The sequence below is a fragment of the Synchiropus splendidus genome, chromosome 4 (assembly GCF_027744825.2).
Source record: "Synchiropus splendidus isolate RoL2022-P1 chromosome 4, RoL_Sspl_1.0, whole genome shotgun sequence".
Taxonomy (NCBI): domain Eukaryota; kingdom Metazoa; phylum Chordata; class Actinopteri; order Syngnathiformes; family Callionymidae; genus Synchiropus; species Synchiropus splendidus.
In genome coordinates, this window is record NC_071337.1 from 14029991 (window position 1) to 14056108 (window position 26118).

Here is a 26118-nt window from a genome sequence, read left to right on the forward strand (position 1 = left end):
AATGCTGTCCGGGTTGAATTTGTGACGCGTCTTTCCCGGATTTTTTATTGTGGTTTTTAAAAGCAAATTTAATTAATCAATGGAGTGTTTCCATTTTGTTGTCAACAAGACACACATTATACGTGTAAATTAATATATATTTTTAAACTCGCCAGGGGAGTGGTTGACGAAATAAACGAGCATATTAATAAAGTTAAATATCAGTTAAATATAAAAAATATAAAAAAAATCAACCTATTTTTTCTTTTTCATATTACAGTGATTTATTACATATTGTTTCCTTTTGCTTTTTATTTCTCCCATTTATATAAACAATCTATTACGGTCTCCCCCTGGTGGCCGGATTAAACTATAAACATCTCTTCATACGTTTTTCATGTTGCGTTTGTGTGACTCACGGGTTAATATACAAATGAGAATAATAATAAATGAATATTGTTCTGACATTTGAGCGATGTTGCATGTTTTCAAACCCTATCGGACTTAAATAATGGAAAATGAGGAGACAAAGCAGGTATTGTACACAAGTATCAGTGGATTTCATGAGGTCACGAGCAAAACTGACTTTTATTTGTAGTACACTCCTTGTTCAAGGCTGTGATGGATGCGCTGCAGTTCTATCTGCCCACCTCAGTGCCGTATGTGCCACAGAAAGACAGACTCAACATGACACTTGCAGCCAGGCAACAATCCCACACCTTTTTCTTTTCTTTTCTGAGAAAACAGAAGAAAAGACGACGTGGTTTGTTTGAGTGCTGTGCTCTGTCACACAGCTCCGTGACCCTGGCAGGTTGTTAAGAGGTCCAGACGGTGGCAGCAGCTGTCTCAGATAAGAAAAAGGTCACATGATTCACACAGCAGCCTGCTGCACGGATAAATGCATGTTCCCCAGATGTTGCTGGACAAAACTCCATGACTTTTCTCTGCTTGACTGACGCGTGAAGTTATCTTGATTCAAATGTCACTGCATGTCGACACCATGGTCTATTTGATGACCTTTGAACCGAGCCGCCAGATATGCTTAATCTGCCGTTATTATTAGTATCCACAGAGCCACACGTGGCTATTAACTGGTTGTCTTTGAAAGTGTCCGCTCCATCCTTCACCCCTGTCACCCTCTCTGCAGTATTTTTGGAGGCTCCACACACGAAGCCCTCAGTGAGAATTGGGGCTTTTTTTATTTGAGGGCCGTCAAAATGAATGTTCTTGGTGGAGCGTGGATGTATTCTGAGGCTGGCGGCCAGGCTGAGGGACGCAGCTTGTCCTCGCAGGGAAGGTTAGACGCTGATGGATCCGACACTGATCTGAGACCAAGACATGTTTGTGCAGAAGCAGCAGCTTCTGGTAACAGAGTAACCGGCAACATTCAGTCTGTTTGATAGATAGGCTTTGGAATGGCCTTTGTTTGATGCAGTGAAATCGACTGCAGGTTCTGCCAGCTGGAGTGTGAAGGTTACATGTGATGAAGCTCCCACACAAACCGTCTCATGTACAAACAGTTTGTCACAGAGGAGTCAAGGGCGGCGGTCGGAGGAGGCTTTCTCTCTCTCTCCTCTGTTGGTGCTGCCACATCTGTCAGTGCTCCTCTCCAGAATCACTCTGACAAACTGAGCCAGGAGCCAGGATTCTTGAGAGCAGTTCAGAGGGATAGATTTGTGACAGCCCGACCCCAAATAACATTGTTTGTAGGAAACATTTCCCTGCAGACTGGCTTGTGTGTGTTCACCTTCGATCCTGATGGAGGTCATTCCGGGTTGAGTTCCTCTTCAAACTGGGGTGGCGGGTAACATTAGGCAAGGTCAGGTTTTCCATTGGAGGATAGAATCAGCAGAACATGGAGCTGGTCTCAACAATGACGGTTCTCATACCAGCCAAAAAGCAGACGTAACCATTATATATGTGGACTGTATCATGACCAACCCAGTCGGTGATGAAGTGTGGCAGATGGACCATCAGTCAGACGCACCGTCCCTGGGATCAGGAACGCTTCCAATACTCCTTTGTGCCAACGGCTACAGGACTCCATGACTTTCAGCCAGTCTGCAGTCCATCGTCAATCATCCGAGAGAATGTGAGGCTTGGTAGATAAAACACTGTGGAGCAGGGGAGCGCAGTCAAACTGAGGGGCCACCAGATGTGCAGTGACTGCTCTGAGGGGCTGTCAAACAAAATACAGAGATGGACGGAAGAAAAAAAGAAGCCTTAATTTTTTGGGAAAAATAACATGTTTTGATTTTTTTTAATTTTTTTTTAATTTGCTATTTATTTGTGATTTAAATAGAGAATAAGGATCATGCAAAACATACAAATATTTCAGTTTTTTTCCCTATAAGAAATAAAAAAAAAAAGTCAATTGTTGAAGAAAGGTGAGACTTGTTCAAATAATAACATGAAACAAATCTCTTAATATAAATGCTGATATGTTAAGGGACAAAATGTTGACAGCTGTGGTGGATGGAATGACAAAAGTCATCAATACAGAATACAAACTGTGACAAATAATGAATAATTATAATAATAATAATACATACGCTTAGTCCTGTTGAGGGTTGCGGGGAGTGCAGGAGTCTATCTCAGCAGTCATTGGGCGAGAAGCAGGAACACACCCTGGACAGGTCGCCAGTCCATCACGGGGCGCACACACACCATTCACTCACACACACACACCCACACACCTAGGGGCAATTTGAGAGTCCAGTTGGGGAGCAGGTCCTTGGGCTGTTGGAGGAAACTTACACACACACACCGGGAGATCATGCAAACTCCATGCAGAAAGGTCGAACGAACCCTGAACCTGCTTGCTGAGAGGAAGCAGTGCTAACCATTGCTCCATTGTGCCGTCCATAGTGGCAATAATATAGTATAAAATACAAAATATATTTACAACTGGGATGTATACATATGTGAACAATAGCTAGAGGCAGTGAGAAATACTGGTCAACTATAGCAGTGGTCCCCAACCTTTTTATCAGAGAACGTGGCCCGGGGGGGCATGAAGTTGCCACTTTGAACCGTCAGATAAGGCCTCCGCAGGTTTGTGTGCTTGGCACGTGGGACTCACCGACCATGATAAATCCATATTTCAAGTACAACTCCTGCTATTGTCTGTTAAAAACGTTCTTCTTCATGGAAGTCCTGGCCTCTTCTCCTGTCTCTCCAGTGAGCCTCTTCCTCCTCGCAAAGAAACTTCCCAAAGACGGCAGTTTCTGACTCATTTTGTGAGCATGTGGGTTACATTTTGGCTCTCAAGTGACTGAGGTTTAAACAAGAATTTTTCAAAATAAAGTTTTCCAAAATAAAAGATCATTCTAAGTCAGATAATACATAAAATGAAAATTATTACTTATTTCTTGTGCGGCCCAGTACCAATTGACCGGTACCGGTCCCCAGCCCGAGGAGCACTGAACTATAGGACCTCCTGTCCAGGTCGAACGTCTCAACTCAAGCCAACACATGTGAGATGCTGTTGAATTTTTTTTGTCTTAAAAATACCTCTTATAAGAGGAAAATAACAGGATAAATTCAATAAACAAATTCAGCTTTTGAAACACACAATTCTGTCTGGTGCATTTTTTTCTCTGCTATCCGGGAAGCGAAGCACCAAAGATGAATAATAAAGTAGTGGAAGTTATGTAGTACAGAAAATGAATGACGTTACAGCAAATTCTTGCTAAGCTCTGGAGTTCAGCTACGTGTAGTTGATCTCTCCCCAGTACTGGATCACAGTGAGACACACAGCAGCGACAACCACAAAAGAATTAAAAAAAAAAAAAAAAGTGAATCATCACGAGAAGCAAACAGCAACACTGAAACAAAGTTGACATATTTTTATTCCTCTCATAAATAACACTGAACAAGCATCATAAAGCGATATTCATCTCTATCTATACACTGTAAAATTCTCTGTATAACAAAATACAGTATATGTGTAATGCACTTGATACAGACGGAGAAGTTCTGCATTTCATAGCGGCAGGCGAGACCTTTGACGCCCAGCGATTCAGCCTTCCTCTGAACGTCGCAGGTCTTGCTTGTGAATCTATGAAATCCACTTCCCTCAGGAATCAGTTGTTGCATAACTAGATCTAAGTAGAGCCCACCAGGAAGAGTCTTGTTTATCCACATCCATTCCAAATGCTAAAATATAACAAGTGTCCCGTGGCAGATACGCGGTTCTCACATCTCTCCAACACACATGGCACAAGCCTCCACCACGACTCAGCAGTGCAGCTTTGTACCGAGTTATGATTATGTAAGAGTGCTGCAGTGCAAAGCAGCAGCTTGCTTTGGAAAAACCCCAATATTAATCTGTCATTACCATTGTATTACAGGACATCTTTCACATAGAAAGGTCATTGGATATTGTGCAACAGTTTGTTATAAAATAATAACACATCCTGTCCAAGCTTCCACTGACTGACTCTTAGTACTTCTAGATTCAATATATAGAGACTTTTATATACAGTGCAGACTGCTTCTGCACTGAATTCAATATTCAATATTATTTATTAACAGTAAATAATATAGTAATGCTATACTACTTTACATTAATCGCCTCATATTTGACTTCTTGTCCATGAACATGTACAAAGCTGCACCAGCTGAAGTCAGCCAGCTTCAGTGCGTCACACTAACTCGGTAGGCGGCACAAATACACAGATCTGAGGCAGCGGGAGGTCGAAGGCAGGTCGAACACAAACACACAACACAAATGTCCTTTTTGCTTATTTGGAGAAATAAAAACAAAAACCTCTCTTGTCACGTCGTTGAAATACTTTGGTCACATTGGGCTTGATAAACCAAATGATCACGAGCGGAGGACGAAACTGCCCGACCCCACTCGACGGTGAGCGGAAAACCAGGGCTGCGACATGCTTGTGGGTGAGGTCAAACTGGTGCCGAGCTGAACAATAAATACAAAAGTCAAAGCTATCTGGGGTCAGAAAAGGCTCAGCTCGCATGAACAACAAATCTGGAGAATTGTGGCGGAGAGGAAATAAAGAGTTGAGAGAATAAAGAGACCATGGGTCTCATCACTCTCTTGTTTCTCGAAATGTAAAATCAATGTAAGCACTCAAAATAAACAGTGAAACCCAATATGCACCTTTTTTTTGCTTGAGATTATTGCTAAAGTGGCAGAGGAAGGGATCACTCCAACAAGACGGCCGCCAAAAGATCATCAGATTTGTAAACAAACTAAACCAGGGAATGTGTTTTGGGCAAATACTGAATCCAAAGTACAAAAAAAAAGAACACTGTAGCCCTTGATATTCCTCAATCAGACAGCGTCTGAGGAGCAGCATAGCTATAATTCACGTCATAAAAAAAGGAAATTATTAGAATCACATTCACCGTTAAGTGTCCTTGTGTGATTGTCAGCTTTTCAGATTCAGCTTCGACTGACACAAACGGCTTCCTGGTATTGGCTCCTGCTCCGAGTACCTTTTTAGTGGAGAGTGCAAAAGAAAGAGCTTTGTTTCGTTCTCTCGGTGAAAGCAGCCTCTTTTCAGCTGTGGGAAATAATAAGTCACACTCGAACCTTGACATCATGACTCGCTATCGATTCATGGCACTTTTGAAAACAAACAAAGCAAAACAAAAGACAAACTTTAGGCGACACAAAGACTGACGTTTCTCAACTATAACACCACATAGGGGCAATTATTAGATAGTTGAAGTAAAAATAGTCGGAAAAAAAAATTTCACCTCACTAGTCACAAGCAATCTTTCCCAGGGCTTTTCCTCAAGCTGAACATTAGTGCTTTTTCATGATATATTTCAACTAAATCCAGCTTTTCTCCTGCATTTATCAGTTTAACTTTGACTGTTCTCAGTCTCAAACTATGGACATAGAATTTAATATACTTAAGGAAAAAAATGCATGCACTCACGTTTAACACGTGAACTACTTTCCATTACTTTTCACCTTAATTCCTTTTTTTTTTAATCGCTGAAATTGTTGCAACTAGGAGCTATGATTTCATATGAATTATTTTGATTCATTGGTCTTTCTCCACTTTTGCTAGTAGGTTAAAAGTGGGGGGAAATGAGACAGGAACACTTTTTTAAAATTGTTTCTGATCAACTCAACCTGCACGTGAGCAGGACCGAACACTCTGGCTCCATAAATAACAACAATACTTCACAAACACAGGACACTACAGAGGTCCGTCTCCACACTGAGGCTGCTGTCATTTATAGGCGATCAAACCTGGAGCGTCTCAATTATGCAGCAGACTTCCATCATCTAAACTAGAATTTTTTGGCTCATGGCTTGTAAACTAGCACAGTCCAACTGAGATTTTAAGAATAACAAAAGAGCAAATTATATCAATACAGTCAGATCCACAAATCTGAAGGAGAACAATAACTAATAATACGTATGAGGAACCTATTATTTTTCTGCATTAAGACATAATAACGAAACATTATTTTCATCCCAACCTCAAATCTCTTTTCCCTTTTGGAGCAGTTCACTTCAAATCTAAATAATTCAGTCAATATTAAATATTGTTTTTAACCTCTTTTGTTGTTGTTAAAATGATGCACTCTCTCCTGCATAAACTCTGTTTTTAAATGTGCAACACTGAGCGTTCTCCAATTCCCTCGAATCTTCAGCGGCCCTTGTTAGATGTGTGTGAAAACAACGTCTGTTTGGTTTCAGCACAGAAAAATGACATTCATAAATCATCAAACATCTCAGCTGACCGAAAAAAATAGATACACTTTTACAGGAGCGCTTGACATCTCACTTCAGTGTCAACCCAGAAACCACCACTGGGCACCCTCCAGCTGTTGGGTGCGCCAACATCTCAGTCATCCTCAGTCAACGCTGTTTCCGCTGACATCACTAAGTGCTCTCCGGGAGCGTTTCGCCTCACCGTGCGGCAAAAATAGGCTTTGACCACGATAAATAATGCCCTTGATATTTGAATGGTGAACTGAACGGACTCTCTGTCGTCATGTGAAAAAGGTGCATAGTCATTCTTTTAAGAAAATAAAAAAATAAAACCAAAATCCCTGGGTCTTTAGAAAGCTCCGATGAACACATTCATATTGTGAGTCAGCAGTCGACGCCACATCGTATAGTTGTGCTCAAACACTACATGACTTTGAAAGGTCAAACGTGTGTTTGGACTAGACAGATATGAGACACCGTGGCTCCACAATTCATTCGTATAAAACAGCAGGAAACTTGGGTTTATCGTCCATCGGCAGTGTTTCCGTTCCTCTGGATTCAGACGTGTTTATTTACTCTGAAGTTATCCGCAGAACGCCACAACTCATGTTGAATCTGAGAGGAAATAAAGACGACTTCACGATGGCTCCAGTACAATGTGCTATTAAACTCAATAATTTCACGGTTTCTGCTTCAGAAACCCTTCAAAGTCATGTAGTGCAAGTTCAGCAAAACTAAGAGCCCTGAAATCTTCAGCATCACTTGACGTCTGACCGAGTCAAACCCGCCCGGGTCGTGAAAGAAAACTACAAAATGTTTCAATTATATCACCAAACATCTTTTGGCACCTTAAATTTTAAAGGTGTCTGGTCCCATCAAAGATCATCCTGCGAGCGCGACGCTCCACTCGAGGTGAAGGACACCTCGGACGTGTGCGACAGATACACGTCCGCTTCAAACCTTGTAGCAGTCTTTGGAGCCGGGGTTCACACGATGTTGATGCAGTTTCCAGCGCTTGCTGCTGCCCTCTTGCTGCAGTAGGAGAAGTTGCTGTGATTGGTAGATGTGCCGTTCATGTGTGAGGACTTGAGCTCCATCTGACAGGCGACGATGGCGGCGTTGAGCTCCACCTGAGCGCGGTGCACCACGTAGAACATCAGGCCGATGCTGATGATGATCTGCAGCAGCGAAACATCAAGTCAATTTAAACTTAAAGCTCAGATCCGACTGACTACACACACGCATTCTGACATAAATCTCATCTGGAAGAAAAACAATACTGGCTTATTTCTGCACAAATTGCCCAGGGCATCAACATCCATCAGCTGATTCCCACAAGTGTTAAAAGGAGTCTTAATATGTGAGGCTATCCTCTTACACCTGCGCCAACTGTGACCTTGCACCCCTGTCGGCTAGCCCCCATTGATGTCTCTGAATTTTAAATAGATCTGAGCAGGTGTTCTGGATGTGGCGACAGCTTCAACCCATGTGAGAATAGTTAGCATTCCTGCACAGTGCTGAGTTTTCAGAGTCCAAAACCATTTCACCAAACAGTTCCACTTCTGTCCCTGAATAGACGGATTTGTTGGTTTGCCACGTCAGCATTTGATCGGGGAATTCAGACACCTGCTCAGCCTGGCAAACAAGTATAACAGTGAGAAAATGTCTCATCTCTCCACCTGCAGTTTGGGTTGTCTAGCTCCAGGCCGCACATGGCAGCTTCAGCATTTTCCCACAGCTCTCCACAGGAAGCCCAGAATCTTTCCCAACCCAAGCATTGGTGGGGTTCAACAGACTTAGATGAAGAACCCAAAGTCATGAATAGGTATGATGCCAATAGCAACGCACCCCGCCCCATTGATACATGTTTTATTTTCAATAGTAATTACACAACAATATTATTGGACATAATGAATGAATGACTTAATACAAACTAATAAAAAATAGCTAGATTTTTGTTGATGAAATAATAAGTAGTCCACATGCCAGGCCAAAAGGTGCAAATGTTCTACCAACCCAACTGTTGAGGTTGAGTCACACTTGACAACAAAAGCAACAGAAAACATCCTGAATGCAGATTAAAATTCAGGGTCAAAAGCAACAGAGCTCAGGTGCGCTGACCAAAACCCTGATATTAATATATAAAACAAGATCCAGATCGGCTTTGTCATCCTGAACGGGCCATCAGAACAGGGAAATCTGTATCACCTGATGATTAACCAACCATCATATGAAAACGATACATAAACAACCACTCGGTTATTCATTTTTTTAAGTACATTTGGTGTCACTCAACATCAGCTTAAAGTAACGTGTGAGTAGAGAAACAACAAATGGGATCAAATCACATTTCATCCTGCTTCATTCATGCATCAAATACTATTTCTCTACAGTTAATCATTGGTGTATAATGCTGTAGCTGCTCTCTGATTCAGTTCTCAAAGTAAGTGGAGTCAGTAAGAGTAAGATGGCAGTAAAGAAAAACTCATACTTAGCGAACGACTCGTAAGGTTGTGTCCCATTTCTCACCCTAACAATTATTTTTGACCCTAAAACTGGGTTCTGCACGTTCGCAAGCGTAGTGTGTCCCAAATCTCCTAAGACCGAGGGCACTCACCATTCACCACTTGAAATGATCCCTTCGAACCGAAGGAGCCCCGGAGCTGACTTGAAACCAAGTGGGAATATGAAGTGTGGATAGATTTCCAGGATACCATAGTACTTTATTTAAATAAAATGCTGGATAGGACAACAGGGACATTTTATGAGCTCCTGGTCCAATATAAAAGCACATGGACCAACAGACTGAGACTACCCATCAGAAAGACCCTGTGGCATTAAAAACATACAATGCATCCCTGAAAAAAATACAATGAAGGGATTTTTGGCATATTTTTCTGTTATTGAACTACATTTCTGGCACACTGTTTTCTAAGCTCTTTTGTATCACTTTTTTTGCACTTTATAATATTATTTCTTTTTAATTTATTGTGATATGTTGTGTACAGAGCATGTTACGAACACAATTTCCCTTGGGATTAATAAAGTTTTTCTGATTCTGATTAGTAACAAGGACTACTCTTCCGTTTGTTTGCTTTCTCTGGTATCACATGTCATTGACCCAAATGGTCAACCATGTCAGACAACGTGAACAATACAAGAGTATGTTTTTATTTCTTCTTAACAAACATCAGTCGGCAAGCATCCAGGCTAACTTTAACATCCTCATACCTCTCTCGTTCCTCGTACCCTCGTTCACCAAACCAAGCGAGATGATCAGCGCCCAAGGACACGTTGTCTTTATGCGTGACGTAAGTGAACACATCGCACATGACGTCATGAAGTGTTGTCCCAATTCTTAGGGACGTCAATCACTTCGTCGTGGGAGGGCACTTCATAGTGGGGGCACTCAAAACCAAGTGCTAGTGTTAGGGTGAGAAATGGGACACAGCCTAACACTGATTCGTGTAGAACAACTATAAGGCATGAGTGTCTGAGTCTCACCTGTAGGCTGAAGACAAAGTAGCCGCTGACACTTTGCTCAGCAATGACGTCCTCCATGGTGCGGAGGGTGGTGCCCAGGTAGGAGTTGAGGAGCTGGGTGGGCAACAGGCCCACAGAGGAGGCCACCAGGTAGTTTGGCAAGGACACATCTGTGATCTGAAACAGCAAGAGGCCATTGAAAACCTTAGTCAAGATGATACTGGTCTATACTGTAATCTCCATTATTAATCAAAATGTTTCACGACATTACAAAAACATCTTTATTTTCAATATGATTTCCACCTAGCATATCAGACTAGCATGGGTGTAGGTGGTTTGGGACTCTGGTGAACCAGGATTTATAGTTATTTTCTTGCAGCCACAGCAGTGAGCATATTATAGAGCTGAGTAAGAAAGTTCTGCAGTGACCTGGCCACCGTATCACAATCCAAAACCTTCGGTACTGACAGTAATCCGACAATGCATTTGGGTATAGACTGCTGAGTCACTTAATATCAAATCCTGATACCTCATCACTGTTCAGTAACACGAGCCACTAGTTAGCGTTGCATTTTGCTCGATCCACAAAGTTGCAAACAGGGAACAATGGCAAGTGCAAATGACATTTAAAAGGTGTTACGTAGCATTGCCACTGAAAAACAGAAACATTTTCATAACAAGGAGGACAGTCACCAAGCAATTGATATCACCAACTCAAGACATTTCACGGCTCAAGTAAAACTACAATAATCGAAGAACAGAAAAATATAATTTCGTAATTTAGATTCCATCACACTGTTGAGCCGCCTGTAAACAAAAGTAAAAGACAACTACATGTGCACAGTACTATGCCTAAGGCAGAGCAAACTCAAGAGGTTGGTTTTTGTCTGAGCCAATGAATGGAGACATCAACAAAAAACGAATTACAAAGCCTAATCACCTCTAGTCATTCTTCCATAATGTGATTATTTTGCGGAAGAGCGCAGCAGCATTGACCTCACCCAGGGTAAAAAACAACTCACAACAGATGCTTTTGAGTATAAATAGTACACAAATATTTGCTGTTGATCACTAAGCAACTGACAACGGTGCGCAGATAAAATGTCCCTGTTTCGTCAACTAAGCAACAGACTTCTGTCAACAGTGGACTCAGAATCGGCTCCCGTTTTATAACTGGCCTGCTTATCTTTATACGAGAGGTTGGAAGAAAAGCGTGTTTGATTTACTGCCACCTTTGACCACTTCATTAAATGATGTCATAAGCTGATGTGTCAAAGTGTGGATGGGTGCAGTTGTGACCTTGGTACAAAATAAACATTGTCAGTCGACGGGTGCAGATAGCAGCCTGTGCTGCTCCATGCTGTCGCTCCAAGACGCCACCTTGCAGTCGCACAGATAAATCCTCAACAACCTCTCCTGTTACCATTCAACACACAGATTAGATCCCAGTCTTGGTTCATATACAAATATAACATGCCTCTCATAATAAAGCTGAAGCCTCCCTTCTCCTGTGGATTTGGAGTTTTCTCTCAGATATTAGCCGCGATCAGAGTGAACCATGTACTAATGCTATCACAACGCCTTCAGCTGATCTATGAGACATGGCATGTAAGCTGATAAGAGCTGTTGAGAAACAAGGGGAGCTCTCACTCGCACATTCCTCACCAGTCCACACCCAGAGACGGACCCTGGCAAAGGCAGATGTCCGACACATAAGCTGAGGACGGCGATAGCGATGATTTTTTTTGAGTGCAGTCAGAATTTCCAGCGAGCCTCCCACTCACATCTGCAAGCTGCATCTATCAGGATTATCTGCAGAAAACCTTCCATCATCCCACTTGACCCAATTTTTTTCAATGCTCACTGGAGCTGCTTCTTATAAACATCCATCAGTTTGTGGGACAAAACGTTACATTTAATATCAAATTTTAAACATTATGTTGGCTCACTCAATGAATATTCTTTAACAAGACAAGTTTTATCCGACACTTCTACAACTTTAAGAAGGGACTTAACAAGAAAGTCTCGGTAATGTGGCAACAAACATGTAAAACAAATGGAGGGTTACACTTTAAATTAGGGAACATCCATAAGTGTAACTGATAGGGATGCACCCAACTTTCGAACAATATATTTGGGTGTATAGTGTAAAAAAAGCAACATTTGATTCAGTGGCAAAGACTCATTGAGGGAGAAGGCAGCAGAGCCTGAACAATGATTTTGGCTTCAAATCGACAGCGCAATGTCATAGAACGTGTAAGAACACTAAAATGCGGAAGTGCACAACACTATCCTCCATTTTCCCGGTGACAGCACCCACTTCCCCGGGCTGAAAGCCCGGTCGGCAGGTGACTGAACAGGAGCAGTTGAACAGAAGTCGAAATTAGCTTGGCTTTCCAACCCATGTATCACAAGCTTCCTCTATATTTGATGTCCATGTTGCCAGGTATCTAGCGCGGTGCAAAGTGTGATCCAAAGTCTGCATACAGTGTGGAAGTTTTCAGATATTTTAAGTGTTGGAAACACGTATTCAAACAAATTATTTACAGCCTTCTGTTTACATTATTAGCCTACTCACGGTGGCTAAGATAGCTTGTTTCAAAAAGACAAGAATAGATTTGTTGTGCGTTTGTCTACCATAATTTCTTTTACAATAATTTTTGGAATGCAAGTGAAGGACATTTTTTAAATGTCAATAATATCCAATCATCTGAATATTTAATTAAAACATGTATAAACAACATTTATTTGAGACTATTTATGCAACATTTAAAAATTGTAAAAAAATATATATATATTTGATGCTCAGTATTATTTGGTACTGGTATTTGGCCAAACAATTTCTATTTTATTCGGCTTCAGCCACAAATTTTCATTTCGGTGTTCAAATTTTACTCTGGAATGTTCACAAAAAATTCACTCAAAACAATGTCATAATTACTGATTATGAACAGTAAATAAGCAAGTCCTTAGTATATCAATGGTGAATTTGTGCTCCTCAAAATAAAGATTAACATTATTTTAATGATAAAAAAAAAAGATGTAACTCCAACTCAGAACTCATGACGAACGCAAGATGGCAGCTTGACTTGACGCTCTCAAACGGATTCATTAAGCATAAAGAACAGCAACAATATTGATGAATGAAGAATGGAATCAGGCATGGCTGACTACAGGAAAAACAAAAACACTCAACACAAAATCCGACTGGAACAAGAGATGGCAAAGAAATGCACATGCTAGTTCGAGCTTGCTGAGAAGGCACTTTGATTGACAGACCAAATGAAGATAGCGTCGCCAAGGACGTCACTCTCTGCTGTAAGCAAACCGTAGTAAGAGAGCTCAGAAAGGACAAAAATCTGAGAGACCAGCAAAGAAGAAGAGATGCTGCTATAAGATATGTCGACAGCTAGTCCACACAGGCGGAGACATGGAGTCGAAAATAGCTCACAAGCTTGATGGGGAATTTACGGCACTCCTGCATTGGCCGGAGGATGGGAATCTGTGTGAGGTCAGGATGGGACAGGTGCATCAGGTCCAACTGGACAAACGCAACAAGCTGCTCTGATAGATCAATCCACCATATCCGAGTTCTTCAAGTAAAATGGTAAATGGTTGGTGGTTTTTACTTATAGCGTTTTCCTTGCTTATCCAACAACCTAAGTGCTTTACACCCATTCACGCACACACTCAAACGTGGATGGCAGGAGGACCTGTCCAAATGATGTCACCCAAATAAAGGAAGATGCAATCTGAAAAACTAACCCTGCAGTGTTGGGCTGACAATCGCTGCTGCAATACAAAACTAGGTATAGAGACAGACATGGAGACAGTTTTAAAAATGGGAAGCTGTAAGCAATGTGAGCTTTCACAGACATTTCTCCAAAAATCTATGAGACAAAAGGCACTTTTGCTGTAGATTCAAGCAGACTTTCCTGACTTCAATAGCAGCATGGCGCACCGGCGATTACAGCAAATTGAACCAGCAAGTGTTTAAGATTTATAAAAATTGGGTGGGAAAAAGTGCTCAATCCACAAATTAAAAACAGTAGCAACCAAGCAAAATAAGAACTACAGATATAGGAGCTGTGCATTCAAGAGAAACAGAATATCACTAAGGCTAACTTGTTTAACAAGAAGCTAAGCCGCTTTTTGAAATGGGATTACTGGGCCATCAGGCTCACAGACCAGTAAATTCACTTGATGTACACAACAGCAAAGAAACAGCTAAGATTAGAAAGAACAAAATCGGCAAGTTAAACGTTAACATTTAAATAAAATCCCGTAAAAGGTGAACTTGCTGAGGCAATATTGACTTGAATTTGTACTGCATCATGTTGTTGCTTATTTATAGAACTCATACATACCCAGTTCAGAGAATTTTAATGCTACCACAAGGGGACTGACTTGCAAAGCGCTGCAATCCTCGTTTGGTTTTATATTACCTGATACAGCAAGCATCACCATGCACTTCAGCAAAAACAGGCAGTGCGCTCAGTGGAACCGAGACTCACCCACAGAACACGCTCACCAATGCCACAGCGCGTACATTACAGCACCAAAACCACATGTTAAACAGGTCTCCCTGCAGACAGCTGAAGAAACACCGGGACTAGAGGAAGTCGGTTTACACTGTCGTTCCCCCATAGCTGTCATAATGACAGTCACAAACATGCAATGAGGTGTGACTTGTGTCGTGGAGCAGCGACCTTTCAAGGGTGTCCTCTTTCTCTTTGACACTGACAAACGCTCTAAATTCTTGTCTCGAGTGTTCAACGCCACTTTTATCAAATAAACAAAACCAATGAAGAAGAAGACACACCAGGTTGCAGATGAGCACCTCATCAGATCACCCAGTTTCCCAACATCAAACCCAAACCTCTCTTCATCAGCTCACTGCTGGGCTTTTTGTCACAGCCAGATTCTTTGGATCTGAGATGCCTCTGAAACACCGATGCGTAAACATCACAAGAGTTGACACTGGAGGCGGCCCGACTCTCAAATGTGCATTTGATATGACATATGGTAACACAGTCAGCTGCCATTTCAGTACAGGTATCCATTTTTACTAATGCAGTAAAGGTGCATAAGAAGAATGTACTTGCAAGATGGCTTCAAATACAGACACAATGGCTACTATACACGTTGTCTGACTAGATGGTTGTGCAGACGTAACCATGCTGTATTTCACCGATGTAAGTTATGACATGAAATATGAAACAGGCAACTTTAGTCACAATGTAGGTAGATTATAGCATTCCAATTGTTTAATATTTACAAGCATTTTAAAAAATTCACTTTACACAGACCATTCAACTGAATGCAGAATTGGGTCGAATTCAATGTAAAAAATAAATTATATAATAAATAAATAATACATAATAAATTAAAGGATAAACCAACATGTTTCTCCTTCATTTAGACTTTTTCAGGAAACTAAATAGTACATAAATATAAATATATAATGTCAATAATGCACGTTTAATTGAATACATTTATCAAAATAAAAATACATTTCTAGTCTAATTTTCAATACATACATACATACATTATACATTCTGTTTCTGACTGCATGGCATCATTATTTTTGTTATTATTTTTTTAACCATACTGTTTTAGTTAGTCTGAAGCCTCCTCAAGGACATGCCAAGAAAACCCGCATAATTTCAGTGAACCACCATAACTGGCATCTTTCTATGCAGAAGAGAAAAAGCTGTCACAAAGTGTCCAAGTCGCTGACTCACAACATTAGGTGGTACAGAAACAAACCAAGAGACTTTTAAAGCGGAGCCATTTGAGCTCTGTGACAAGAACACGATCTCTGTTGAAAGGCTGTTCTAGCGTTACTGGATAAAATCCAATACCACAGCCAACCACCAAAGTGTTACTAAAGTCGGAGAAAGGTGCAACAGTATCATTCAGGGACTACAAAAGTGCCCCTCAAGGCTTCACCTATTTGTGGGTAGGTAGGAATGTGACGACAGAGATGGGAGAGTAGCTGCATTATTCATACCATATATGAAGGTCAGAGCCTCAGGTTAAGAGAGGTGCTGCTACATGATAGTGAAGTACTGGTCAAGGTCATAAACTAGAGTGGGAACACAGACAGAAGCGAGCTGTTCTATTGAAATTAAGAAAAAAGGTTTTTATTCTGGTGTTGCGTTTCCGAAACAGTAGCATGTGTCCACCACAACTACTTGTGCTTTGAATTATAGATATTAAATTATTTGTGTGAAAAAGAATAACTGCGTTATGACCTCACAATTATTGTGGCATTTAACTGTCCAGGCGCAGGACCCTCTGGCAGTCAAAAAATACATAGAATAGAAAATAAATTTGATTTACCAAAATTAAGCAATCCACCCCTTCACTCATGCGATGGCTGGGATATTGAAGGTTTGTTACCCGACTAATATTGCATTCCAAAAACTACAGTCCATTTAAATGTGTACCAGTAGGAATGATTCACATGCCAGGGATTGAAATTGTCGTTCTAAACCATTTTCTGTTGTTATTGGAGTTGTTTATTATGCGATTAATTGAGGTTGAGTGAGAACGAGGGATGGTGTGTCAGTTACCATGAAATGATGTTTTGTTTTGTTTTTAGAATGAGAACGCAGTCAGGGCGGGGAGCAGCTCCAGGAAAGCTTAAGTTAGAAGTGCTAACATTTGCGACCAGAATGACAAAACAGCTGGCAATAAACAAAATTTGGTGATTCTTTTTGGCTTTTCCAAATAATTCTTAATACCGGGATAGAGTCAAACATTTTTTTTCTCCAAAACACAACCATAAGAAACAATCTGTTGCTTCAAAGACCCCAGATAGCGCAGAGCTATCAGAACTGAATTTCAAGGTTTCATTACGTTCTCTTTCATCTAAACTCAAAGTTGACAGAGTGCAGTCTGACATTCATGCTTCCGTTTACTTGAATGTCTTGTGCTGTTAGAGTGCAATGTCACACTAAATAGAAGCCCCTAAGCAGTCGCGAGAATAGGGTCATTACCACCTGCTTGTGTTAACCCACCAGCACTATAACAATGTAGACTGCAAGACCAGCTACAACTATCATGTCGCTCCAAAGTCGGTTTTCTGACAAAGCGTGTGATCATTTGTGACTGTAACCATGAGAAAAAAAACCTTGTAACTCACACAGAAACGATAAGAGCGCCGCTCATACCTGCTCTTATCTTCTAGAATATGACCTCCATTACATAATATTAATACACACAATATACAGCTGGCATTATTCTCATAATTCAAGTAGAGAAAAGCCATCCCAGCTCACACCAGTCAAAGGTTTGTATATTTTTGAACAACGGGTGGAAGCCAGAGGGCCCACAAGCAAAACCAGGCAAGTACGTCTGCACATACTTTCTGAGACAGTTCTGCAAGCGGCTGTGAGAACTGCTGTTCTTGCTGGAGCTGAGGGTGTGGTATAGCTCCAGGTCTTGACAACATCCCTTCATAGTAACTTTGTTGTACCATAATTGACAATGTAGAAAATACAACTGGTTTTAAATGTATGACGAGCGGGTATGAACAATCCCACTGCCGCCTTGGTGTTTCACATGCTCTTGCTTCACTTGTTTCCTCAAGGGATCCGTGTTGAAACTCGTGAAGTTGCCTTGTATTCATGCCTTTGCTCGTCACCAAGGTCCCACAACACATTATATGAATGTGTTACTTTCATAATCCTCCTTTGTTACTTCAGAACAGTCCAGGTTTTCATTCATGCCTCCATCTCCCTCTGATGAACATTTAACTGTACTGTTCTCTTGAGTGACTTTATCGCCACTGTATTAACTGCAGAAGCTGCACCTGCAGTCGGCAGCAGGACCTTTGACTATCTTCCCATTTATATAAAGTGGTGGGTCTATAGTGGGCTGTTGCTCAAGCCTGTCATGACCTGTTCACATTCCTGAACAGTAATCTTGCGGCTGTGAGACGTTCTGTCTTCTGACTTTCAGAGAAAAGGAAGATTCTGTTTGGATAAACTATCGTTCAGTGGTTCATCACCTGAGGAAACATAGTCAGCATACAAGAGACATCTATCACTCATCACGACCACACTGCTCATCATGCATCCTGAGGGGAAGTCTTTTCAACTACCTCTTAAATAATGCAAAAATGCAGCAAGGTGTACTGGGTCAGGACATATGTTGACAATCCAGTTGCTGGGTTTAATCTCTCGCAAGAGGGACTCAGTGTACGGTCTCGGCAGGGAGGATGTAACAAGGTATATAACAAGTTCATTTTGTTTTCCAGACATTCTGTCGCGACTTCTCATCCCACTGATTTTCCAGCAGTGACTCTGCCTGTCAGAAGTCACAATATGGTGGCGTTAAATCACTAAGGAGTTCTCTTAATTGTGTTTCCGGAAATTCTGGATTCTTAAAATAAGATGGAAACCTCCAAGACAAAACAAGACAAAATGAAAGCCTGGTTCCACATTAGATTATCTATAAAGAACTGTAGAGTGTTGTGTATATGCACCATGGCGAGAGTGGACCATCATCAGATGATGGGGATCCTAAAGCAGGGGAGGGCAGTTAAGGGGCCACAATATATACTGAGACTAGTGTGAGGGGCAGTAGAGCCAAAACCCAGAAGAAAAAGAATCTCAAATGTAACCTAAAATGTTCCACATCAGTCGTATAAAATGTGTAATCTCACCATATAAAACATAATCCGGTTCAAATGTGATTTGATAATATTTTTTTATTTTATATCAATATCAATATTTTATATCAATCGTAAATGTTGGATTATCTTTTTAAGTGGTAAATATCTTGTAAACTACAGTTAAAACAATTTGATATAAAGGTACTTTAAGGTAGTAAAAACAGTAAAACTACAGTAAAATCAAAATCACCCAATAGAAGTTAAAGGGGAAATAAAGATCTAAAAAAAGAAGAGTTTCTACTTAAAATTTGGAAAGCAATGAAAGATGACATCTTCTGTTGGGCCATTTCTGGCCCCTGGGACCTCCTCAGTCCAAATGACATAAGATGGGAGCACATGTTGTTGAAAGTACCCAATTTCTGTTAAGTCAGTAAGCAGAGGAAAGTCACGGGTTGATAGAAATATGAGTTAATAAGACAAGTTGTTAAAAAATAATATTGACTCAATTTGGATCATAATCCTCTCCTTTTCCCACCATAGTCAAATAACTCCATGTCAACCCATAATAACATTAAGAATCTTTTATTTGCTTTACACATTGTCCCCTTTAATAGTATTTTCTTATATTTTCCATATAGCAGGGTCATGACAACTGCAAAAACGAATTTGTCCAACCCACATAAATAGACTTTGACCGTTGTTATTTATTTTCAATTATTGCATTGACAAGTAGCACACAGTAAAAACAAAGGTATGGATTTATCACCTGGTGTAGAGTTGGACTAATGTCAAGACCATGATCAGCCCTGCTTCGTAAGTACTTTGCATCTGAAAGAGCATTTTCATAAGAACAAATGAATGACTTACCGAAAAAACTGCATTTTGGAGCCCAAATGGAATTGGGGTGAGTCTTGCTAAGGCCACAACTTTAAGTCCACTCCTTCCTTCCACCACTCGGATGACAGCGCTGAGTTGTTCACTGTTCCCAACTTTGTTCAACACCCAGTCGGTCAGCAGCCGTTTACACACCAGGTGAGCCACAAACGTTCCTATTAAAACGCCCACCATGACGAGCCCCATGCCCAGCACAAAGCCATAGAGGTAGCCAGCTGCCACGTTCAGAACTATGTATCCCCAGCCACATGGAAATGACACGATGATCAATCCGATTATGAAGAGGAGTGCTCCAACAAAGCTGTCCAGGCTCTCCACCCAAATCAAGAGGTCTTTGAGGTACTGGCGCACCAGGGCGACTGAGGAGAAACACACAGCTGTCAGGATGCACGCCAGCAGGGCACTCTTGAAGCAAAATGTGGTAATACAACAGGGGTGTCTGAAGTCTCCAGTGTGGCTGAAAGGTGTCGCTCCCGTGTCACCGGCCACTTCAGGGTCACCCTCTGGGCTCCCAATGTTGATCCCTCTTTCGTCGAAGGCGCTGCATATCAGGATGTCTATCTTGTCAGGCTCCTCCGTAGCTGTCCTCTGCAGCCAGCGGTTCAGCTGGATCTCCGCTTTCCCAGCTGCTTGCTTTATAAGCTTTGACAACAACTGCATGGACGAGGACCCAAACGTGGACATTTTGGCTTTTGAAGGAGCTCTTTGGAAAGCTCGGAGGAACTGTCCCACAAGAAGACAGCAACGTCTTCAGTCCGTTTTCTTCACATCCAACACATAATCATACTTCAGTAAAAAATAAATGAAGGAGTAGGAAGAGGAAGCATATTTAAGCAGTCAACTTTCTCAGCCATTGCGTTTAGCGTCCATCTTATTTATCTCGGATACATCAACTGGGCCACATACCACTCCAGCAGTTCACAGTTGCTCGTTCGCTGACATCTCTTTTTAAATGTCGCCATATCCAGAGAGGTCCTCGCTCCTCAGGCGGCTCCTCACACTAGAGCTCCCAAAATGAGGAAAACACCTCGAGAAGACGTGACTAGATCTGTGGTCCCAGACCGTCCAGCATCCTCGCGCAGCTGACGGGAGCCCACCAGCATGGCGTTGAATCACAGCAGGGCTCGGCTCATTCGCTACTGGTTCAGTGGGTGGATAAAGTCCAACGGAGCATTTCAAGGACTTTACAGCATCGCCGGCCTCCTTGTTCGCAGTAACAGCACTGACACAATACACTAGTGTGACGCAGCGCCACAGTTCCCGCTGGAGTCGAGTGGGTACTGGTCCATCCACGGCGGACGCTGCTGTTGACGCTGTTTGTGTCCCAGAATGCCAAGTAACCCCAAGCCACGTGACTTACCAGTTGCGCTTCTTCACCAATCAGAGGCACGTGATAGTTATCGCGATATTTGGCGCATGAATCCGTTTGTTTTGGTCGATTGTCCGCGTCTATGGTGATGCCACATAGGCAGATTCCACCACGACCGATGTGGATCGTTAGATTTTAAATAATGCCATTAGTTTTTGTGATTCTTTCAAAAGAAATATGTATTTAAAAATGACTTGATTTTTTTCCCCGATTTAGGCTAGGCGAGATGATAGTGTTATTATGATCGTATGTGTTTTCTTCCGCATCTGACAAGCAGAACAAATTACTCAGTGACTGGAAATGACCATGGCAATAAATTTGATTCTGATTCTGATTCTGAAGAAATACCATTGGCAAGTAAATTTATGTTTTCCATTATGTCCTGACTTATATATCATTCGCTATGAAAGACCAACCAAATCTTTGAAAGATCAAAGACCAAATCTTTGAAACATGTTTTGAAAAAAGCTCCACCGGACGTTTGCGTTCAGGAGAAGTTTTATATACAAATATAGTTCCATAGCAGATATAGATATATGTATAGACAGATAACAAAAATGTCAGCCAAGTCAAAAGCCCACATTAAGTAAATCTGAGTGTGCTCAAAAGGTTATTTGTGCCTAAGTGATTTATTATAATGTTATCGCTTGGCTGCCAAACCCATCCACAAGATGGCACTGTTATACAGCGTAAACTCGAGGTTGACGAACAGTCTGAACAGAGCTGTTCTTGTTTTCAAAAGCATTTCTAAACCATATGTTGATGGACTATTGGTGGTCTTCAGCTAAATTGCAGATGCGTGGAAGACCGACCAACGCTTGTCATGGACATCTCACATTCGTCGTTACTTGGATATCTGGAATTAAAAATACCTCACATTTTTCTTCCATGTCTGATTAATCAGAATAATAATCTGAGTCTGGTACTGTGAGTCAGATGAGGTTATCATTCTGGAGATTTTATGTAAAAATGGGTTCTGATTAGAAGTAAGTCTACATTGAACCCCTCTGCAAGATTTCATGATTTCATTGCATTTCCTACAGCTGATTTCGCAATTTAGGTAAGAGAATGGTTTCTTTCACAGTATCTTAATATATAAACATTGGCAACAGAGTTCTCAAATGGCATCTTCGATGCTAACAGCCATGAGAGAAACATTATTTTTACAATTATTTTTGAAGCTGACACCCGAAGAATGTTTGTGTGTTTAACGTTTTGCACGTACAATGATAAATTCCAGACATTCTAAACTCCTGTCCTGTTATGATACTAGATGTTGACCGTCCAACACATCACCCACTGCAGCACCAGACGTTCCCCAGTCAGACTGTGCTTTAGTCTATAGACGTAGATTGTATACTGTATAGTCAGTGTACTGTAATTACCCGCCAATGATCCAAACCTATGTGAACAAAGCCACACAAATGTTCAAAATAACTGTAATTTATTTGATAATTCAGGAGCGAAGTTTGACTTAATTGAAAGAGAGATCATAGTAAAACATGCTAAAATTCATCTGAAGCTTTGACTCGGAACAAAAATCCAAGTTCAACTTGTTTAAACGGATGACTGATGCAACAAGTGACGTTTCGATATATCAAGGTACCCAGAGTGTAGTACCATGTTACCGGAAGTTAAGTTGTTTTCTTTTAAACGGTCGAGCAACACTGCTAAATGGTCGGCATTTTGTTAAACCTGGGTTTTCTATTGATGTTAATCCAATATATGTATTTAAAGATTTGGCTTGAAACCACTCTTAATAGCCTTTGTGTGAGTTCATAATGGCGGAAGTCGTGTCGTTTACTCCCGGCGACTTGACGTCATCCCCGCTCTCCTCCGAGCAGCAGCGAGAGCATCGATCTCGGTCGTATCATTCCAGAGCAGCCAGGAACCACCACAAGCATCACTCTGGAGTATGGAGGGTGTGGAAGACGCTCAGCCTGGCGCCCAGATGGAGCTGAAGAAGGGCATGTCCATCTTCATCGACGTAAGTAAAACAACTCATCTATTTGATATTGGAAGTGATGTATATTGAGCTGAAGTATTGCGTTGCTTTTCTCCAAAGATTTAGCAAAAGCAGTGGTGAGTTTGAGTCGTTGTAGTGGTGTTAACTCACTTTGTGTGAATAAGTTGGTGTCGATGGACGTGGTTCTGTCGACAGAGATTTGAAGATCCAAACAGTCCCCAGTCAACATGTGTTTTCCTCTTATGCAATATCCTGCATCCCACCATTGCTACTTTTTAACTCCCTGGAGGTGTTTGATTCATTTCGGCGTCAATACAAGTGGTTGCAAATGAGCCTATTTCTAGGGCGAGTTATTGATTATGTGCTTGACAGAGACAACAGACTCACCCATGTAGTGGCTTGGTAATTATTGGAGAGATTGTGAACCATATGGTCAGGTCTACACTTAAAGGTATTGTCAATAAAAAAAAAGAACAATCAATCACCTGCAATATTTAGAGGTGTGAAACAACATCATGACTTATTTGTATTCCGTGGGTGGAAGCGATCGACAACATTTGATTTGCAAATACAGATAATAAGAAAGCGTGCTGTCTTTTTTTCTGTGACTATCCACCAAACCACGTATAAAACCATGTAAAAAAATCAAATAAAATAAAATTTTATATATATATATATATATATATATATATATATATATATATATATATACTCAGTCATTTTAAATATGGAAACCAGGGGACGAGAAAAACAGAACGTCAAAAGCACGACTTCAACCTGGAGTGATGTTGAGACTGGAAAATGAGAATGTAATCACTGCAGACTAGAGCATACTGAGTATTGAGCCGGTAAGAAGGCTGTGGAGCTGTGGTTTATCAGCTTCACAGTGGGAGGGTTGCTTGTTCAAATTCAATGACAGTCACTTCTGGGTCCCTGTGTGGTTTGTGTGTTCTCCCGGTGCTTACAGGGAACTCCTCTGGTTACAGAACCAGGCATTGATGGCTCTAAATTATCAGTGCATGTATGCATGGTTGTCCGTTGCTATGTCACATGGACGGCTGACCTGCCCTGGATGACGCCCACCGTTTGCATGTATGTGGGAAAGGCGCCAGCCACAGAATAAGTGGAAGATAAATTAATAAAAATCACTCTTTTTTTCTTATCATTGTATTACTACGTCTGTATATTACAAATGACCTTATGTAGCATGGTATTTTGTGATGTTTCTTTTGAATGTTTTTTTTCCTTCACTACCATTGTAAGCAACCCAGTCTTTGTAAAGAATACTAGTTGTTAGCGTGAAAGAGCGGAAGCAACTAGCGTAATATTGCTATAATATTGGTCCGCAATATGTAGAAAATATTGTATCAGTAATAGACAAAATCCATGTTTTGGTTCATGGGAGCATCTAGAGACAGTCAATACCAGTGCAGAAACAATGCCTCAACACCGTTCAACTGGACATTCCTGTACACAGTGAAAAAGTCCTGGTGAGAGCTGTTTCTCCTAACCAGTTCCAAGAATCCCGTATATTTTACCGAAGTACATCACACACCATGTTTATCTGTCGACTTGTGCTCTGTGATGACGCGCAAAGCTCCTCTGCGCAAGTGAATCCACCTCAAGGTTGCTGTTTTAAAAGCCGTTGTGGCCATCGCTATTCTCTCTTTGATCTCCTCCGGGCCGAGGTACAGCGCCATCAAATATTTAATGCTGTTGAGAGAGTGATCGATGGCTCTTACCTACACACACATTTTAACTTTGATGGTGCCAAACCTTTACTGACACCCATCTTGTTTCCCTTTTCTCTTTACAGATTCTACGAAGAGCAGATAAAAACGGTAAATTTGCTTCTCTCTTTCACTCTCAGTTGTCCCTTTATTGATGAAAACTGATGTACTCAGTCAGTGAAATTCTGATCATGGCTTGCAGGGCATTCTCTCCGTTTCCATAGAAACTGCTTCCCTGACCATACCCATTCAGCTTCACTATCGCAAAGTTCATGAAGAAGATGTTGGGATTTAATGTAGTTCATGGTGTGGAATGATGAATTAGAATACCGCATGCTCAACTAGCTAGTACCTCGACTGAAAAGCAATACCTGTGTATGTGTGGTAGAGCTGGCCAATATGGCATTTTGTCAATATCTCAACATTATGAGGCTGTGTCACGACATATATCTGGACATTTTGATGACACTTTGAGGCATAAAATAGAATAGTAATATTAGATATTAGGCCATATGGTCTTAAATTTATGGATATTTTTGGCTGAATAGCAGTATTCAACAACATTTTAACAAAGCAAATATGTCGCAAGAATTGAATCACAACTCATTTATTTAAATTAGGGGTTTGATTCAATTAAGAAAAATTATGTAGTTAATAAGAGAATCTGTGATGAATTAATCTCAATTAATCGCAGTTTAATGGTATAAGAATATTTGCCACAAGAAGCCACATTTTTCAATTTGAATGAATTTGGTATATTACTGAATCAAATGACGGACCCATACATACAACAAAATATTGTTTATTTTGCATCAGTTTGGCAATGGCACAATAAATCACGAAGGTGGCTATATTCAAGTTTTTATATCACCTTATTTAAACTAAAGCGCTTTTAATGTCTTGAAAATAAGAATTTCAATTTTATATTAAATTAAATTAATTCATTTTTTGTTGTAATTAATCACAATAATGTTGTAATTATTAAATAGATACAGTACACATTTTATACTTGTTATGTGCAAATTAGTGTTGAAGAAAAAAATTCAATCCATGCGCAGGTGGAGTCAAACTCACAAGTAGCACATTGAAATGGATTGAGAATATTGCAAATAAATGACACAATAAAAAATATAGATAAATGAAATGTTTACACACATCAATCATAGATATGTTTGACTGTGATCACTGACGCTCGCAAGGAGCATTGTTTTGAGATTAATTTGAGTTTGTGTCACTGCTGCAAACAGTGAGCGGGGTTTGTGAAATTTACACCGATGGACATCTGTCGTCTGTGTCTGCCATAGTCTCGATTTGTTTTGATTTGTGACAAGCTGTTGTGCTCACTAGGGGCGGAGCTAGCATGCAGTGTTCAAG

General features: G+C 40.9%; 2 protein-coding genes across 4 annotated transcripts in view; one reads left to right on the forward strand and one right to left on the reverse strand.

Annotated features, from left to right (window-relative positions):
* Positions 1 to 3812: 3812 nt before the first annotated feature.
* Positions 3813 to 21392, reverse strand: tmem64 (transmembrane protein 64). The gene is made up of 3 exons (XM_053861423.1): positions 19653 to 21392; positions 10184 to 10339; positions 3813 to 7857 (listed from the first exon to the last, which is right to left on the reverse strand). The coding sequence occupies exons 1-3, from the start codon at positions 20361 to 20363 to the stop codon at positions 7666 to 7668; spliced, it is 1059 nt and encodes a 352-aa protein (XP_053717398.1). The 5' UTR covers positions 20364 to 21392; the 3' UTR covers positions 3813 to 7665.
* necab1 (N-terminal EF-hand calcium binding protein 1) overlaps positions 21149 to 26118 on the forward strand; it is a 28283-nt gene continuing 23313 nt past the window's right edge. The window contains exons 1-4 of one of the 3 annotated variants that reach the window (XM_053861421.1): positions 21149 to 21401; positions 22092 to 22108; positions 22928 to 23035; positions 24831 to 24855. In XM_053861421.1, coding sequence (XP_053717396.1) covers positions 22964 to 23035; positions 24831 to 24855 — 97 coding nt within the window. In that variant the 5' untranslated portion in view covers positions 21149 to 21401; positions 22092 to 22108; positions 22928 to 22963. Of the gene's footprint in view, positions 22109 to 22194; positions 22651 to 22927; positions 23036 to 24830; positions 24856 to 26118 lie in introns of those variants that run through there. The other 2 variants (XM_053861420.1, XM_053861419.1) reach the window with 2 other exon arrangements.